The sequence below is a fragment of the Nomascus leucogenys genome, chromosome 8, assembly GCF_006542625.1.
Source record: "Nomascus leucogenys isolate Asia chromosome 8, Asia_NLE_v1, whole genome shotgun sequence".
In the NCBI taxonomy this organism is placed as follows: domain Eukaryota; kingdom Metazoa; phylum Chordata; class Mammalia; order Primates; family Hylobatidae; genus Nomascus; species Nomascus leucogenys.
The window spans coordinates 31,420,015-31,439,843 of NC_044388.1; the positions used below are offsets into that span (position 1 = coordinate 31,420,015).

A 19,829-nucleotide genomic window follows, 5' to 3' on the forward strand; every position below is an offset into this window, starting at 1 on the left:
CATAGACCAATGGAACAGAATAGAGAGCTCAGAAATAAAGTCACACCCTTACAACCATCCAATCTTTGACAAAGTCAACAAAAATAAGCAATAGAGAAAAGACTCCTTATTCAATAAGTGGTGCTGGGATAACTGGCTAACCATATCCAGAAGACTGAAGCTGGACCCCTTCCTTACACCATATACAAAAATCAACTCAAAATAGATTAAAGACTTAAATGCAAAACCTAAAACTATAAAAACCCTGGAAGATAGCCTGGGAAATACCATTCTGGATGTAGGCCCTGGCAAAGATTTCATGATGAAGATAACAAAAGTAATTGTAACACAAATAAAAATTGACAATGGGACCTAATTAAACTAAAGAGCTTCTGCACAGTGAAAGAAACTATCATCAGAGTAAACAGACAACCCACAGAATGAGAGAAAATTTTTGCAAACTGTGCATCCAACAAAGGTCTAATATCCAGAATTTATAAGGAACTGAAACAAATTAATAAGCAAAAAACAACCCCGTTAAAAAGTGGGCAAAGGACATGAACAGACACTTTTCAAAAGAAGACATACACGCAGCCAACAAGCATATGAAAAAATGCTCAACATCACTGATCAGTAGAGAAATACCAGTCAGAACGGCTATTATTAAAAAATAAAAAAAAAATGCTGGCAAGGTTGCAGAGAAAAGGGAATACTTATATATTGTTGGTGGGAGTGTAAAATAGTTCAAGCATTGTGGAAAGCAGTGTGGTGATTTCTCAATGAACTTAAACAGAAGTATCATTAGACCCAGCAATCCTATTATTGGGTATATACCCCAAATAATGTAAATAATTCTACCATAAAGACACATGCACAGGTATGTTCATTACAGCACTATCCACAATAGCAAAATTATGGAACCAACCTAAGTGCCCATCAGTGGTAGACTGGATAAAGAAAACATGATACATATACACCACATAAGACTACGCAGCCATAAAAAAGCACATGATCATGTCCTTTGCAGCAAAAATAATGGAGTTGGAGGCCATAACGCTAAGCGAACTAATGCAGGAACAGAAAACCAAATACTGCATGTTCTCACTTATAAGTGGGAGCTATACATTGAGTACACAAGAAGGGAACAACAGACTCTGTGGCCTACTTGAGTGTGGGAGGAGGGAGAGGATTGAAATACTACCTATTAGGTACTATGCTTATTACCTGGGTGACAAAATAATCTGTGCATCAAACTCCTGTGACCATAATTTACCCACATAACAAGCCAGCACCTGTTCTCCTGAACCTCAGATAAAAGTTAAACAAATTTTCTCCTTATCTTTGGTTTATAGCAGTTTGACTATGCTATGCTTATATGTGATTTTCTTCATATTTATTCTGCTTCGAGTTGTCTGTTCCCATCTTATGTCTTATTCCACTTCTGATTTAAGTTTTAATTTCTTTCCTTTTTTTTTTTTTTTTTTTTTTTTTTTGAGACAGAGTCTCACTCCGTTGCCCAGGCTGGAGTGCAGCAGTACGATCTTGGTTCACTGCATCCTCTGCCTCCTGGGTTCAAGCGATTCTTGTGCTTCAGCCTCTCTCATTCTCCTGAGTATCTGGGATTATAGGCATCTGCCACCATGCCTAGCTAATTTTTGTATTTTTTTTTAGTAGAGACAGGGTTTCACCATGTTGGCCAGGCTTGTCTAGAACTCCTGGACTCAAGCGATCCACCCGCCTTGGCCTACCAAAGTGTTGGGATTACAGGTGTAAGCCACCATGCCAGGCCCTAAATTTTAATTTCTGTTGCTTGATCTTTTGTTTCTGATGTAGGGTGGAAATGCCCACAGTGCGTGCTGGGGGAAGGTGTTAGGTATGATCTTCTCTGCCTCTCTTCTTATTCCTTCATCCATATTAATTACCATCCTACCCCTGGGTCTGAGTGCTCTAATCACCTCCTAAGTAGATGCCCAGTTTGGGTATAACCTGCCCACTCCTGGAAAATGCTATATCCCCACCCTAGTAATAGAGGAAGTAGATGTGCCCAGCCTTACCCCTGCACTACAATTTTGATGGAGTCTTAAGTTGAACCAAAATATATTCTGGTTACGAGAGGAATACATTTCAGACCATGCCATCATGAATTCTGAAGCCTCAGAGAACTCGTGGGCAAGCCTGGTCAAGGAGGAATAGCTCCTAAGTGGTTCAGCTACTGATAAACCTAGTGGTCCCAGTAGAAAAAATACGACCTAGGGATTCCAGGGGGCTGCCAAGCAGCCCCTTTAGTAATTTACAAAAGCCCATACAAGGTCTTGGGAATAGCCTGTGAGACTCATACAGCTTTCTTTCTCATCCCACATTGCCACTTGTAGGCCAAACTCAGACCAGTGACAGGGCTTGTAAATCCTAAGAATTACTACCTTAGCTTTAGACTCATAAATCACCTTGAACTTGGAAATGGCCTTGTCCATTCTGGATTGACAGATGTTATTCCTAAGATGGCAGCACACCTAGATCTAGACATTTACAGTTACCTTAGGCTCATACAGAAGATTTTTATTTTGAACATAAAAATGTCCACTGACCAGTACTTGGAATAGTGAGCAGGGTCTCAAAGCTCCACAAATGTGATCAGAGGCTGACACCTTTGTATGGGATGTTGTCAGGCAGTGCAATGCCACTGCTGGTCAGCAGAACCCAGCCTCCCGTACTCACCAGCCTGGTTTCCCTTGGCTTGTTTATGCTCACTTAACAATATAAAGTTTAGTTTCGCGACAACTGCTTGTTAGTTCCAGAAAGCTTTTATTTTAGTTCATTGTGTTCATTGGGAAAGCTGTTGTGCCCAGAAGCCAGGAAAGGCCTTCAGTGGGACTTTTGGGCCACCGTAGAGCAGGGAGATCTGGCGGGATGGGATGGGGACCCCTTCCTGCTGTGGGACTACCCGCAGTGGCGCCCAACCCCAGCACCCTGCACAGTCTGGTAACTGTTCCCCTTTGGTAAATTTTCCCTTCAACTGGGAGGAGGGCAGGTTGGGAAAAAGCCTCAGCTGCTGCTTCTGCTGCTTAAAGCAGTCCAGACGATTAATGGGCAGCTCCAGCTGCTATCCTGAAAGTGAGACTGAAATCTTACACCTTTTTTCCTTATGATAAAATTGATTTTGGCATACACTTCTGGAGTTGCTGTAATTTTTAGGAAAGTGCCCATCTGGCAGGTCAAGGAGCACTTGGACACAGCAAAGGAGTTGTGTCACACAGGTTAGGACGGGGACAGCTCCAGGGCCTGGCACATGGGAAGGCTTGCTTTCTCTCTTTTTTCTTTCCTCTTTCTTTCTTTCTCTTTCTTTCTTTCTTTCCTCTTTCTTTCTTTCTCTTTCTTTCTTTCGTTCTTTCCTTCCTTCCTTCTTCTTTCTTTCTTTTTCTTTCTTCCTTCCTTTTTCTTTCTTTCCTTTCTTTCTCTCTTTCTTTCTTTTCTTTCTCTTTCTTTCTTTCTTTCTTTCTTTCTTTCTTTCTTTCTTTCTTTCTTTCTTTCTTCTTTCTTTCTTTCTTTCTTCTTTCTTCTCTCTTTTTTTCTTTTTGAGGCAAGATCTCACTGTGTCACCCAGGCTGGAGTCCAGTGGTGTGATCATGGCTCACTGCAGCCTCGACCTCCTGGGCTCAAGTGATCATCCTGCTTCAGTCTCCTGAGTAGCTGGGACCACGGGCATGCGCCACCAAGCATGACTAATTTTAAAATTTTTTTGTAGAGACAGGGTCTTGCTATGTTACCAAGGCTGGTCTTGAACTCTTGGCTCAAGCGATCCCCCGCCTCAGCCTCCCAAAGTGCTGAGACTACAGGCGTGAGCCAATCACACCCAGCCTGGAAAGGCTAGCCTCCAAGAAGCCTACTTATGGGCACCATCTTTCTCTCCAGAAGAGCATCTCCATGAGTATAAGTCTGGACAAACTCAAGGAATTCCTGGCCCACCCTAACAGAGAGGGGGTAAGTGAGATGTCTGCCCTGATCCTGGGCCTTCAGACCATTCAAAGATTCAGCTAGTGGCTAACATAAAACAAGCCTGCAGCACGTTCGACAACACTTGTCTCAGATCTTCTTACCTAGCTTCTACATTTCATTTCAGGCTCCACTCCTTCAGAACGCTAGCTTCCAACCCTCTTCGCTATTCCAGTCTTGTAGGACTTCCTTGGACATGTCTCACGGTCATTGTATTTTTCTTCCTAGTCTTTGTTGCTTTAGATAACACCAGGCCACATTCAGCCCTAAAGGGAACCCTCTGCCTTGACTTGTTTTGTCATTGCTTTGTCATTGCCATCATCAGGGCCTGTCAGGGACACTCCACAGCAGGTGGTGGGACAGAACAGGTGAGCTTATGCCAGGAAGGAACAAATGTATTTGCAATGATAATGAGCTAGGAGGAATGCTACCACCACCTTCCAGCCTCTCCTGAGCTGGGGGAGACTGAACTGCTTCCCCTCCAGGGGCTGCACAGGCCACAGAGCACTGGGAGGAGGACCAGAGTTCAGTGCAGGAAGATGGTGACAAGGTATTCAGTAAGGACTCTGATGTTCCAGGCTGGTTTGTATAGATACCATGGAATGTCCAGAAAGGTAAATTGGAAGCATGGCATAGCAGGGAAAGGAGAGCAAAGCCGAGAGCTGCTGAGCAAAGTCTTGCATTTAAGATGGGCAGCAGAACACAAGGGGAGGGGTGGCCTCGTGGGCATGGCTGGTGCAGGTGCATGGCAGGTGATACCAAAGGCCTAAAGAGGCAGGAGGCTGATGGCCTCAGTCTTCGCCAGACAGCACTGGTGGAAAGTTATCCTCAGCAGTGATTTGAGAATCTTGGAGCCTGTATTTGAGAGACAGGACTGGAGAAGTATGAAGTATAGGATGAGACCACCCCTTGGAGAATTTGCTTGGGTGAGTGGGAGATGGCATTGGGCCCCCTCGGGACATTCCTCTTTAATGGACTGGTCTGCAGTATGTATGGCCCAGTGAAAGATACTCCCTCATTGCACTTTAGAAAAAAGAAGGAGAAGCAATTTCAAGAAGGCCAAAGACAAGAGGAATTTTCCCCCATATACCTCCATAGACTAAAAGGTGACTTCAGGCTGGGCACGGTGGCTCATGCCTGTAATCCCAGCACTTTGGGAGGCCAAGACAGGTGGATTACCTGAGGCCAGGAGTTCGAGCCCAGCCTGATCAACATAGTCAAACCCTGTCTCTACTAAAAATGCAAAAACTTAGCTGGAACGTGGTGGTGCACCCCTGTAATCCCAGCTACTCGGGAAGCTGAGGCATGAGAATCACTTGAAGCCAGCAGGCAAAGTTTGCAGTGAGCCGAGATTGTGCCACTATACTCGAGCCTGGGTGACACCTTGTCTCAAAAAAAAAAAAAAAAAAAAAAAAAAAGAAGAAGAAGAAAAAAAAGGGTGACTTCAGCCCAGAAAAGCAATATTCTACCTTCAGGGTCATTCAACCTTGGCAGAATAGAGCCTGGGAATTTATCCTGTGTACAGTTACTTTCCTAAGCAAATGAGCTGGGGGGTCTCTGAGGCAACTGACCTCCATCTGTTGTTTCTGTATATTTTAAAAGAGAAATCGATGATGGGTGGACTGAGCTCTCTCTTGTCCCCAGAGACATAGTTCAAGTATTCTTGTTCAAGCATTTCTTTGCTTTCAGGTTTTCTTGCCTAGAGGATTCTAAGACCTTTTGGCTTTAGCTTGATTTTCTCAACTTATCTCTCAAAATTTTTCAGTAACAAAGCTCCTTCTTCAGGCAGTAGTTTATAGAGGCCACGATATAGGAATCAGAAAAACTCAGGATTTTATTAGCATATATTTATTTTATAACTTCACATTTATAACATTTTACTTTGTATACTGTCAATAAATGACAATGAAACCATTTTCATAAATACAAAAACACATGAAATTAGGGTGTCATGTTAACCACTGCATCACTTTGGTGGAACAGTATTAAAAATATACTTTAGAAAGATAAATGATCACAAGTGATACCTTTTAAAAAATGCTTTTCTTACAATCTCAGGATATTCTTCAGTTAAACTGAACCACAATCAGAAAAAATAAGTAATTATTTAAAAGTCAAACCTCTAACAATTGTCAACAACTGCTGGAAGAGTCATCACAAATATAAAAAACAACAAGCACTCAAATTTACAATAAGAGCTGAAACGGTTTCTAACACCAAGGTAGACTGGAAGTCAACTGGAAGCATATTAACTTGTTACCACACAACTGTCAGAACAATAAAGAAAGCATGCATTGAGCAGACAGGAACATCGTGAAAATCCTAAGAGCTTCAATGTATTGAGGGCTTTCTGTGTTCCAGATGTCATGCAACGTGCTTAAAAAGCATTAAGTCATTTGTTCATAACAACCGTGTACTCTCATCTTCTTATTTTTCAGATGTGCAAACTGATGTCTAGAGAAGCTAAGCAATTTGCTTACAGTATGCACAAATCTACCACAACACTACACATCAACTGTGGTGGAGCTTTGTCTAGCACATATAACTAAATGGTGCTCATCTGCACTGCACTCACACGCTTACGTGATACACAGGTCTGACCTAAATACACAGGTCTGATCTAAACAGCCATGTGGTGCTACCGCTTTTAAAATCTATGAACAAATTAAAAGAAGTTCGGATATGTACACAGATACCATAAAGGAAACATTGCTCTAAGGTCTGCACAAAATGAGCCAATCTGGAAATAAAAGTAAACCTGGTGGTGAATGCTGATGTGTTAAAATTTGGTTATCAGCCCATTTGAATCTAGCTGCTATTTACCAGAGATTTAAAGAGTTTAGCTCGGGCATGGTGGCTCACACCTGTAATCTCAGCATTTTGGGAAGCTGAGGTGAGTGGATCACTTGAGGTCAGGAGTTCGAGACCAGCCTGGCCAACATGGTGAAACCCTGTTTCTACTAAAAATACAAAAATTAGCCAGGCGTGGTGGTGGGTGCCTGTAATCCCAGCTACTCGGGAGGCTGAGGCACGAGAATCGCTTGAACCTGGGAGGCGGAGGTTGCAGTGAGCTGAGATTGCGCCACTGCACTCCAGCCTGGGCGATAGAGCAAGACCCAGTCTCAAAATAATAATAATGATAATTAAAAAAAAATAAAGAGTTTAAAATACATTTTGGAGATGGAACTGCTAGAAAATCTCTGCGGAACTGCAGAGCACAATTTGAAAGTCATCATGATGGTAGAGGATGGACTAGTGTGAGTCAGAAAGTTCTGGGCTTCTGTCTAGGCTCCATCACTTCTTAGCATTTTGGTGTTGAGGAGACCACTTAACCCATCTGAGCTTCAGTTTCTTTCTCTTTATAAACAGCAAAATTATACCACAACAGGGTGGCTGTATACATTCAATGAGATATACATGAAACACTTTGCACACAGTAGGCCCTCAATAAATGTGAGTTCCTTTTCTCTCCTCTTCGTCCTTTGTTGCCACTAAAAACCTTCTCTAAGCAAACCAGCCTGCTCACTAAATCCAAACCTGCCCTAAACACCCCTGCTCTCGAGCATGCTGTCCCCTCATGTCCCCCTTTCTTTGGGGACACCTCTCAGGCTGTGGACCTCTGGAAAGCAAAGCTTAGGTTGAGTCATCTGTGTCTTCAGGGCCCGACACAGCACCTAGTTCTGGGACCATCTATCTGACACCTAGCAGAAAGGCAGGAAGAACACTTCCCAGGTTAAAACAACAACAATGACAAAAACAACAACAAAAATCTGCAGGCAGAGATGGTCCTATTCACTGGGTGATGACACTTTTACTGGGGTGATGAACTTACTTACACAAAGGGTTAGTTAGCCTTTTACCTGTCTAGATCATCGCTTCATCTAGACTGGAACCTCTCTGAGGGCAGGGCCCATTTTGTAGGTTTATAATTGCTCAACTGCAGGTTATAGCTGTAGTCTTGTAACTCCTTGTACGGTGTCTTACAAAGCCAAGCACTCAGAGAGAATTTGCTGATTTGAGAAAGGAAAACACCTGACAAGTCAAACAGCTTTATTTTTCAAACATTACAAAAGGTATTTGTTTTTGACTGCCAGTTCTTTCTTCTATAGTATGGGCCAATTCTGGTCTATTTGGGATTATTTAAAGAAAATTGGAAGTACAACTGTTTCAGATTCCTTCAGGCTTACTATCTAATATTTGGAGTTTAATCTTTTGTTGATTAATAATCTACATAGGGTCTAAGAAACTCCTAGATATTTTTTTCTTAAAAAGAAAAATCAAGGGCCAGGCATGGTGGTTCATACCTGTAATCCCAGCACTTCGGGAGGCCGAGTTGGGCACATCATTTGAGCCTAGGAGTTCCAGACCAGCCTGAGCAACACAGCAAAACCCTGTCTCTACCCAAAATACAAAAGAATAGCTAGGCATGGTGGTGCATGACTGTAGTCCCAGGTACTTGGGAGGCTAAGGTGTGAGGATCACCTGAGCCTGAGCCTGGGAAGTCAAGGCTGCAGTGAGCCGAGATTGTTGTACCACTGCACTCCAGCCTGGGTGATGAGAGTGAGACCCAAGAAATAAAGAAGAAAGAGAAAAAGAAAAAAGGAAGGAAGGAGAGGAGAGGAGAGGAGGAGAGAAGGAGAGAAGAAGGGAGGGAGGGAAGGAAGGTCAATAATTGGCTTTCATGCTTTGATTTCAGTCCCATACATTAAAGAAAAAGAATTTTTAAAGGTCTTAGCCCACTGGCTGTGGGTCCTGCCGCCAGGTGGTTTTCAGTCGTCTCCCTCATGATTCCAGCGGCCATAGCCATCTCCTTCCTCTGGCTCTTCAATACTCTCATTCTCAAAGGAGGCCTCTTCCTCCTCTTCTTCCCGTATTACCTTCATTAGCTCAAGGAAGCTGGGGGGCGGGCCCTGATCCTTCAGCTCCCTAAGCCGGCACCACAGCATCTGGTTAAGAGTGGCCCCAGCCATGACCTGCTCCAGGCGGACCTGGTCCGCAATACGCCGAGGGATGGCGCGTTTCTCCACTGCTCTCCGGAGCAGGGTTTCTAACCGTAACACATAGGCTGAGACCTTCTCTCCTTCCTCCTGATAGGTCTTCAGATACCTCACCTGGGCTGTCCTGCGGCTCTCTAGGCTCCCAAACACTTGCTTAAAGGCCTCCAAACACTCTCCTACACTGATGGACGGGTTGTCTGCCTGCACTATGTGCATGAGGTCCAGGGCAGGGCCCCGCAGGCTTTCCGCCAGCCACCTTTTCTTTTCTGCCTCTGTTACTGGCCACTCTTTGACTATCTCTGTGGCCTGTTCCAACCAGATATCAAAGGGCTCTTCCTCTGGGGCTGGGACAGCACTCCCCGAGAATACTCGCAGTTTCCGGTATCTCATGGGTAGCAGGGGCTGAGGTGCGTGTGCCATTGCCTGTCCCAACAAATGGGCCAGTAATTCTGGTGAGATGCAGGGCACTGTGGCTGGAGACACGCCCTCGTGCCCCAGGGCTCGAAACATGCCCGAGACCGTCTGCCCCTCTTTTTCTAGAAAGAGGTTCAATCTTTCAAGAAACTCAGTGTCCTGATTAGGGGTCTTAAAGATCACCTTCCAGACACCCCCCTTTCCCTGGACCTCACTGGGAATGGCCGAGACATCAGTATCTTCCAGAAGCTCTAGTAAGACAGCACTGGCATTCTCCTGCTTCCGGAATATCTTGCCAAGTAGTCTATACCTGCCCAGAGACTTTAAAGTCTCCTGAAGGACCTCCTGAATCTCAACCTCCTCATAGTCCGCCGGTATCCCCATAACCATCAGTGACTTCTGCTCATCCACACTCATTATCCTGCACCAGTCCTCTAACAGTGCCAGTGCCATTGTCCTAAGAATTGACCCACTCTGACTCTACGGGCACCAATTTGTCAGTGGTGCAGCTATGCACTGACTTAGTATTGAAAATATCCTGGATGAGCTTCTAACCTTAGAACCCACCAATGAATGGGTCCCAGACTAGGTCACTCAAAGACAGTCACAAAGTTTTCTGGACAAATGACCCTGGCCTACTTAGTGGCAAGAACTCAGGACTTCTTGTCTTTAGGCCTGACCCAGGTGGGCAGGTCGTGTCTCAGTTCTAACCACACCTCTGCCCGCAGCTCTGAAGTCCGGTTGCCAATGATTTTCTCAAAGATGCTGGCAGCCACGTGTTGCTGACCCTTCTCTGCTAGTTGAGGCACCTGGGACAGCTGCTTTCTCCACAGCCTCCTGGTCTCTGATGTTTTGTCTCTCTCCAGTTGGTGGGAAAATGCCTTCCACTCTGGCACCCAGAACTCTTGGAGAGAAGCCTCCCAGCAGGGCGGCTTGGACCCCTGGTGAAACAATGTTCAGTTTTACTACACAGCACTCTCTTTCCCTGGAAGCATCCATGCTCTAGTCTGGAATGGAACTGGGGGCAGATGGCGGTTCTGCTTTACACTGTGCTTGCATTTGTCCCACTCTGTCAGACCCCTTCTTTGCTCACTGTGACTTTTTTTCTCTTGAGGACTCCAATGAAATCTGGTATCCCCACCATATGCTCATCAGACCTGTTAATGTCTGAGCCCCAGTTAAGGACAAGATTCAAGGTCTTTGCCATTGAAAGATGAAATCAGGAGATGTGGTTAAATACCTGTTGATGTGTTCCCGAGTGTTCCACGAGAGGTGAGGAGCTTATTTATTCACCTTTTAGCACAGGAAGACATCACCCACTTCCACACAGTGGTGTGTCTGGCTCTTAGCTCCAGCCAAGCCAAGCTGCCCTGTTACACATAAACAGTAAGAACAGGTATTTATGCTTCATGAATATTCAGTAGGAAGACCGTTAATGCACTTATTCAAAAATATGACAATCCTTCACAATACTACTCAATATTAAGTTGCTTTACCTCTTTGATTAACAAAACTAATGAGGAATCACTCAAACGTTTAAAAATAGTTTAATCTAGGTATAACAATTCGGGGAAAAAAATCTCAGGGCCGACTCAGTTAAACTGGGAATTATGAATTAATTCTCTTTTGTTGTGTCTGTAAGGCTTTGCAAACACACATTTGGGCTTTGCTTTGCTATGAATGGTATGTGAAATAGTTTGAAGTTTGTCCCCTCCAAATCTTATGCTGAAATGTGATCCCCAGTGTTGGAGGTGGGGCCTGGTGGGATGTGTTTGGGTCATGAGAGTGGATCCCTTATGAATGGCTTGGTGCCATTCTTGGGGTAATGAGTGGGTTCTTGTTCTATTAGCTTCCCTGAGATCTGATTGTTAAAAACAGACTGCCATCTCCCTCCCCTCACTCTTGCTCCCTTTCTTGCCACATCTCCTCCCTCTTTGCTTTCCGCTATGACTGGAAGCTTCCTGAGGGGTCACCAGATGCAAATGTCAGCACCATACTTCTTGTACAGCCTGCAGAACTGTGACCCAAATAAACCTCTTTTCTTTATAAATTATCCAGCCTCAGGTATTCCTTTATAGCAACACAAAATAGACTAAGACATTAAGTTACTAACACAACACTCTCCAAGCATTTGTTTCTGTTTCTGTTTTTTGAGACGGTATCACTCTGTTGCCTAGGCTGGAATGCAGTGGTGTATACACGGCTCACTGCAGCCTTGATCTCTCCTGGGCTGAAGCAATCCTCCCACCTCGACCTCCTGAGTACCTGGGACCACCGGCACATGCCACCATGCCTGGCTAGTTTTTTAATTTTGTGTAGAGACGGAGTCTCCTTACGTTGTTCAGCCTGGTCTCAAACTCCTGGGCTCAAGCAATCCTCCCGCCACAGCCTCTCACAGTGCTGAATTACACACTTGAACCACCACACCTAGCCTTTCCTAACATTTGAACTTTAACCCATCATTTGAGAAAAAAGAAAAAAAAGAGGAAGCACACCTATCAAGGATTTTGTTCTGGAGAACCTGTGAGGATTAGAGAACGTAAAAAAATTAGAGTTGGCCAGGCGTGGTGACTCATGCCTGTAATCCCAGCACTTTGGGAATCCGAGGCAGGTAGATCACCCAAGGTCAGGAGTTCGAAACCAGCCTGGCCAACATGGCCAAACCCCGTCTCTACCAAAAATACAAAAATTAGCTGGGTGTGGTGGCGCGCGCCTGTAATCCCAGCTACTTGGGAGGCTGAGGCAGGAGAATCGCTTGGACCTGGGAGGTGGAAGTTGCAGTGAGCCGAGATTGCACCACTGCACTCTAACCTGAGTAACAGAGCAAGACTTTGTCTCAAAAAAAAAAAAAAAAAGTTAGCGTTCCTAATACCTCCCAGTTACTGCTGCAGAGTGTGTGTTAAGGGGCTACAACCATTTCCCCCTTGGCCTAAACATCTTCATCAATTCGAATGGGGGCCATACGTCACAGTGCTGTCCTGTAACTCTATCAGCAGTGCTCCTGCTGTGGGCACATCTCCTGAGTCTTCTGGGAGGTGCTGAAGGCACCAGGGGTGCCAGAGAGCCAGGAGGGCAAAATGCTGCTTCACCCCTCTGCCCAAGAGCCCCAGAGACCTGAGATTGCTGACTTCTCCATGCCTGACTTTTCCTTTCTAAAATGTGGGGACTGTGGGGGAGGGCCAGGTGCAGTGGCTTACACCTGTAAACCCAGCACTTTGGGAGGCCAAGGCGAGAGGATCACTTGAGCCCAGGAGTTTGAGACCAGCAACATAGTGTGACCCTGTCTCTACAAAAAGGAAAAATAAAAAAATTAGCTGGGCGTGTGGCACTCGCCTGTAGTCCCAACTACTTGGGAGGCTGAGGAGGGAGGACTGCTTAAGCCGAGCGGGTCAAGGCTACAGTGAGCTGTGTTTGCACCATTGCATTCCAGCCTGGGTGACAGTGTAAGACTCTGTCTGAAAACAAAAACAAAAATAAAAAAACAGCTAGGGGCAACATTCCTCCCCACTGGGATATTTAGAGGAAACAGGGAATGTAAAAAGACACTGCCCAGGAAAAAGCATCTCTACGGTCTACAGAATGACTGCTATGCTGAAGTTAGGCTGTCTTCAGATGACTCTTTCTCCCAATGTGACCTGCAGTGTGACCTTCAAATAAAAAACATGGCAAGAAACACCCTTGATATACAATAGGGCCACGGACGGAAATATCTGGATACGGTAGAAATAGAAAAACTTTGTATTTTCTCACATAAAGGGGGTCACAGGACAAGCTGGAAAAGAAGCCAGACTTTGAGGTGGAAGACCCCACTGGAACTGTTGGATCACTTAACTAAATACCCAACCTTGGCTATGCGCCCCAAGCTCTCTAAATCTGTTTCCTAACCTGGAAAGCAGTGCTGATAAGGCACGCATCTCACAGTGGGGCTGTGAGTAGGAAATGAAGTAATTCAGTTGGAAGCGCTTTTTTCAAATGCTTTATTCAAATGCAAAGCACATCTGGCGCTAAGTCCAAAATGCCGCCTCCGGTTCTCTCAGCCCCTCCACTCCTATATTCTTCTTCCTCAGTCTCTGTTTCTCATCCGGAGACGCCTTTCCACCTATCACGGTGGGCTGATCTTCAAACTGCGACTGGTTGTCCACCAGATGTAACTATATTCACCAAACTATCTCTCACAATTGGACAGTGGGGGTGGTTGGTAACCGCATTTAATCCTGGGCTGACAATGGGACTGGATCCCTGGTTACACGGCCCTACGTGGTGGCCCTGCGGTAAACGGCCTCTCAGCCCAAACCCACCCTGGTTACTGAGCATGCCCAGAACTCCCTCCCGGGCCACCAAAGGAGGGGCACCATTTCTGCAGGGTTTTGCCACTGTGGAAAGAGAGGCGGAGCTGTCATCGCGCAGAGGCAGGGACTGATACGCGGAAAGGACGTGGAGATGGGAATAAGCAATGAAGGACCCGCACTGACCGTGTTAGGCACACAAATCTAATTACCCCCTGGTTACTTACCAACCCGGTGGCCGTGGCTCACCTACTGCACACACACACCAAGTTCCTACACACCTTTCTCCTGCTTGGCCCCACACAATTCATGGCACTCACAGCCCACATCCTACCTCCTACTCCGCACCAGATGCGCACCCGCACTTACTCCCCAAACACGTGGCATCTGGTAACCTGGGAAACGCCGCGGCTGTGGCGCAGTGCGCAACAGGGCGGGGGAATCAGGCGGGGCACTGGGGCAAGGGGAAAAGCTGGAGATTTGGGGAGGGGGGTTCAATTTGTTTTTTCCCTCCCTTTTTTTTTTGGGTGGGGGAAGAATAATAAACCAAATCGCGACACGTTCCTGCGCCCTTCTTGGCGCAGTGGCGCAGACACGGTCCAAGGCGCCTTGCGCAATAGAGCCGGTCTGCACCCCCTCTTTAAGTCGTGGCACTGGGCTGGAATTCCCGACTGCACTCTTTGCTACACCCCCATAGACCGCAGACCTGCGTCTCTTTATATCTTCCTCTCCCATCTGCTACGCCCCTCTGCATTTCTTCCCGCCATGTTGTGTGCCCCCCCACTCCTCCGTCACCCCAATCACACCAAAGTGGATGCACGAAGCGGGAACCTTCTCGTTTCCGTCTCTGCTCCCTGCAGCCTGCCAAGGCGAGTGGACAAACTGAAGCTTGGGTGTCCTGCGTCTTGGCTGCCCCCCTCCTGTCCACCCTGCCTGTGCTATCCTTGTTCATCTTCAGTGCCATCCCCCTTCCCACACCCTGAGTAGCCTGGCGCCCGGCTTGTCTCCTTTTCCCATCCATCAGCTCACACCCAGGGTAACGGGGCGGGACCCCTATCCACAGTGCGCCCTCGCCCCCGGCCCACCTCCGCCATGCGGCGGGGCAGAGGCGCCTGGGCCAGGCAGGTGGAGGAGATGGGCACTGGGGCTGGGGGCTGCGTCCTCGGGTCCTCACTCCGCGTGCCCTGCCCGATACTTACCGAGGCGCGGAGAGCGGTCAGCGGGCCCTCCGCTCCGCATCCATTAGCTGGTGGTCTGGCCGCTTCACTTCCGGAGCGCGGGGCTAGGGGCGGTGCCGCCCTCCCCTCTCTCTCCTTCCCTCCCCTCCAGCCCTCCCCTGCGCGCCGCTCCCCTCCCCGGCGCCGCGCCCCGCCCGCGCCTCCCTCCTCCCCGTGCTGCCGGGAACTGGCAGCCTCTCGGCTCCCGCAGCCGCAGCGGACGCCCTCCCAGATCCAACTTTGCCGCTTCCCCGAGCTCGCGCTGTAGCCGCGGGGGGCGTGGGCAGGGAGGGGAGAAGCGGGGTCAGGGGGAGGGACCGGGAGGGTGGGTCGCCGGCTCGCCAGCCCTCCTTCCTTTCTGTGCACCTTGCGGTGGGCGGCGAACGGCAGCCGCGGCAGCAGCTAGGGGGCTTGTGCACACAGCGAGGGAGACTTAGGGACTGGCAGACGGACGGACGGACGGCGAGGACCCTCCCCGAGCCCCCGAGCCATGGCCGAGAGAAAGCAATCCGGGAAGGCGGCAGAGGACGAAGAGGTCCCTGCCTTTTTTAAAAACCTGGGCTCCGGCAGCCCCAAGCCCCGGCAGAAATTCTGTGGCATGTTCTGCCCGGTGGAAGGGTCCTCGGAGAACAAGACCATCGACTTCGACTCGCTGTCGGTGGGCCGGGGCTCGGGGCAGGTGGTGGCTCAGCAGCGGGACGTCGCCCACTTGGGCCCGGACCCGCAGCCGCCGTACTCGCGGCAGGGCCGGCGCGCCGGCGGGGAGCCATCTGTTGAATCGGGCCGGAAGGTGGAGATCCGGAGGGCCTCAGGCAAAGAAGCCCTGCAGAACATCAACGACCAGGTCGGTGTGGGGGTGGGGGGTGGAGACGGAGGACGGGGCGCGGGGATCGCCCCTCCCTCGCCCCTGAGCCCGGCACGCCCGCCTTCATGCCCCGCCCTGGACCTCGCCTCCCGCATCTGCACGCGCACACCGCCCTACCCGCCCTTTCTCCGCGCAGGGTGCGGCGAGGCTCGGGCTGGGCGGTGGGCGGCCGTGCGCCCACAAAGGCTGCCCGCGTCTCCTTGAGCTTGAGAGGTGGGGGGTGGGCATAGGGGATGGGCTGATCCCCTGCTGGGGCGGGCGGTGGTCGCCTGGGAGGGGGTTGGCCGCGGTTCCATTCTTCTGAAACCCTCCCGGGCGGCTTCCGATTGCATCTGCGGCTGGGTGCCCCACCCTTTTTTTGAGGCGGCTCAGAGCGTGCGGTGGAGGCTTTGCGTGAAGGCCCGCGGCTCCCCTATGGTCGGGAGGGGCGGGGGTTCCGACGGCCGCTCCCCGCAGCCTCCGCCAGCGCCTTCTGAGCTCACGTCCCGAGCTCCGAGGCCAGGACCACGGTCAGCGCCCCCCCCCCCGGACCCCACTCCGAGCACCGCACCGCCCTTGACTCCTGCTCGCAGCGTGGGAAGAGCCAGGGAGGCCGTGGAGTCGTCCGAGGAAACCGAGACGCTCCTAAATAGCCTATGTGGGGAACAAAGTTCCAATAAGTGTCTCAGCCAGGGCTTCACAGAGCGCTCCCCAAACCGCTATGTGGGAGGCGCTTTAGGAATCGGGGAACTAAGTGGATTATGTTCAAAGGGTCAAAAAGACAAGAAAAGGGGGAAAACCCCTCACATTCGAAATAGACTGTCGAAGAAGACTAAACCCCCTCTTATTGTGTTAATGGGGAAAACAAAGGCCAATTTGGTCACGCTTGATTTTAGAAAATGTTTGTCACTTTCTGACAAATATGAACAGTGAGCATTTTCAGAGCAGTAATAATCTCACACCACAATTCTTTCTTTATCTGAGTGACCCTTACACTGGTGTAATTCTTTTCCACAGCCTTAATTTCTTAACTGATAATTTACAATGCAAAATGTTTTAACACGTTTTCTGTTTCTTTCTCATGCCTGCTGGTAAAAATGAGAAGTCAATCAATGAATGATTATTGATTGAATACCTATTGTGCGCCTTGCCTTGTAGGGCAGGGGGAAGGTTAGTTATACAAAGTGCAAGAGGTTTTCTTCTCAGAGGGCTTCCAGAGTAGTTGGGAGTGGTCTATACATATTCAGCGAGGGATTCCACAAGCATTTACATTTGTGTACTTACAGTGACAGCCTTTGAGAACAATTCAGAATTGGTGATGATGGTTGGGGCATGATTTGACTGTTTGCTGATGTGACGTAGACTTTTGCAGCTTTTGAATTTTGTAGGGTCAAGTCTAGGAAAAATAAGCCATTTGCTGTCGTTTGTAAAAGGTGACATAACTAATAATTTATATCCACCCCCAGCCCTGCCCTCTAATTTATTCATATAAGGGAGTGTCTCATATCCATATTTCACTATGAGTCAACCAGAAGAACCTAAATCCAAAACACTTGCTTTGTTCCAAGTGATCAGACAATTGAAGTAAAAGTTTCTAATAATGTAACTCACACTGAAAGCTGAGTGAGTGTGTGTGAAACACTTCCCTATGTGAATACACTGAGTGAGGGCCAAAATCATATAGCATCACGGTTGAGTGAGTAGCCTCATGCATGGCGAGTTGTGCTGGTGATTCTGATGTCCTAGAGGAAGCAGAAAAACAACTGGAGAATAAAGAAGAAATCATGTAAAAAATGGCAGATCAGAGGATAGGGGTTGAAAGTGGCCACCCCTGTCATGAATTAGAACTCAAGTTTGAAAGGCATAGTTTCATCGGGTTGAATAACACTTCTTTTTTCTTGGTCATTTGGAAGCTTAGATATTTGAAATTCTATATTGTCAAACTAAGGCACACAGAGGGAGAGATTTGAAGAGAAAATACTCAAACAAACCGCAAGGGAGTTTTAGGTTGCAATCCACATTGGCTTCAGTTGCCCAGTTATTAGTAACAGAGGGCGATTCTAGGTTGGCCTTTCTGCAGCACCTTCCCCTGAATTTTCATGTTTAATCTTGTCTTATCATATAAGGCCTATTCAATGAGATTTTGTCATTCATGACTAAGAGCATTTACCTGGATCAGTACTTGCAATGTTTCAATATTTCATGTCTGTACAAAAGGGGAAAGGCTGTGGCTATATATGTGTTTATATTTATAACAATGTGACTTCCGAAAAGCTTAATTGGCCCACCATTTTGACTGAGTTGACTTGTCATTAGTTAGTTTTCAGCGAATGAGTTGGGTGAATGCCAGCATCTCTGTGCATTCTAATTGGAAGCCCTGGCGCAGAGAAAGGTGGGGGAGATTGAGAATGGGTGGATCCTGGGACCCTGACTCACACCATCCCTCCCCTCTTGCAGCTTTATTTATGTGTTACTAATGTATGGTCAGATGTGGCTTTGCTCATCTGTTGCACTAAGAGGCCTGCTGTTCCCCTAACAAGGCTTTGGGAAGGGAGAGAATAGGCTTCCTTGACCCACATGCCACATGGCTCATGGAAGATGAGAGATGTTGGACATGTGTATTTGCAGGAACTAAATGAAATTATCAGAGTGTGAGCCAGACAGCACCAGAAAGCGATGGGTGTGGCGTGACTTGGCATGTCAGATTTTGGCAGAGAGAAAGAGCTGGCATAGTGGTTGTGAATGGGGAAAGCCTCTATCTTGTTACTCTCTTTTCCCTGTAAGTCCACTTTGGGCTTCAGTGAGGTTACATTGATCACCACCTTGAAAGACTCTGAGCCTCTTGGAAGAGGGAGAAGAAAGGCATCTCTGTTGGCCCAATCCTCCCTTGTCAGTGCCCAGGGGTCCTTCAGCCTCTTCCCTTCCTCCTAGGAACTTCCTCCATTCCACCCCAGACACAGTGTAGCCAGAACCAGTGGCTCCACCAGCGATACTGGACCATAAGAATGCTTTCCAAAGGGGCCTCTAGGCCCTTTTCCCAGCAGCAAACAACCTATGCAGGCTGGAGTGACAGGGAGTGATTCTCCTCCTCTCCAGGGCAGGTGCCGCTGAGTGAACTGCACAGTGCTGCTGAGCTTGGCAATGTTACTGAGTCTGTGACGTGCTCTCTGGTGCTCCCTTCCATCTGGGTCCCCATCCCTTTTCCCTGTGTTGAGTCTCTTCTGGCCCTGGGAGCCCAGTGCTGTGCTGCCCTCTAACTGTACAACTTCATCCCTACTCCATCCCCATAGGATGCCCCTTCTAGACCTTTCTTCTTCCAAAGGGCAACAGGTTCTAAAATCACCCTTGGTCTCCCTTCTCCCATGCAGAATTCTTAACTTGCATTAATCTTAGTTAAAGAGAAATTCCAATGATTAAAGCCATCTGCTCCTCGGGCAAACAACTGATGCGCAAGTTGTCCCCAGAGATCCGTGTTTGATAATAGACTAGCCTGTTAAACAAAACGCATGTGTGGTTAGTGGAGTGTGTGGTGGAGATTTGGAATAAAGGCAATACCTTGATACTTTACAGGTCATATTGGTTCAAAACAGGAGATACAAGCATTTGTGTGTTCAGGATTCCAAAAAACCTAAGACCCACCTGGGTTCAAAAGGAGGAAAGTGGGGGTGGGGGGTAATTGGAGAGGGGAAGGAAAGGATGAAAATCCATAATTATTGTTTGCTCTTGATTTCCCAGCTGGTTATTGAACTAATCATATAATTAGTTAAATTAAAAAATAATTTTTACATAACATAAAATTTGCCACCTTACCCATTTTTAAGTGTACAGTTCAATGGTGTTAAGTGTATTCACATTGTTGTGCAACCAATCTCCAGAACTTTTTCATCCCTCCGAGCTGAAGTTCTGTACCCATTAAACACCAACTTCTCGTTCCACCTCTTCCCAGCCCCTGGCAACCACCATTCTCTTTTCTGTCTCTGCCAGCTTGACTACTCTAGACTCCTCATATAAGTGAAATGACACCATTTATGTTCTTTGCGACTGGCTTATTTCATTTAGCATAATGCCCTCAAGGTTCATCTATGTTGTAACATGTGACAGA

The 19,829-nt window shown here is 47.7% G+C and overlaps 2 protein-coding genes across 2 annotated transcripts in view; one reads left to right on the top strand and one right to left on the bottom strand.

The window, feature by feature from the left end:
• Positions 1-5,779: 5,779 nt before the first annotated feature.
• Positions 5,780-15,134, bottom strand: PNMA2 (PNMA family member 2). Its single transcript, XM_003272895.3, has 3 exons — positions 14,866-15,134; positions 10,621-10,750; positions 5,780-10,321 (listed from the first exon to the last, which is right to left on the bottom strand). Exon 3 carries the CDS (start codon positions 9,831-9,833, stop codon positions 8,739-8,741), a length of 1,095 nt encoding a protein of 364 aa, XP_003272943.1. The 5' UTR covers positions 9,834-10,321; positions 10,621-10,750; positions 14,866-15,134; the 3' UTR covers positions 5,780-8,738.
• The window catches only part of DPYSL2 (dihydropyrimidinase like 2), a 122,423-nt gene continuing 117,672 nt past the window's right edge, over positions 15,079-19,829 (top strand). Inside the window, exon 1 of the mRNA XM_003272890.3 lies at positions 15,079-15,727. Within this exon, the coding sequence (XP_003272938.1) occupies positions 15,374-15,727 (354 nt within the window). The 5' untranslated portion in view covers positions 15,079-15,373. The remainder of the gene's footprint in view (positions 15,728-19,829) is intronic.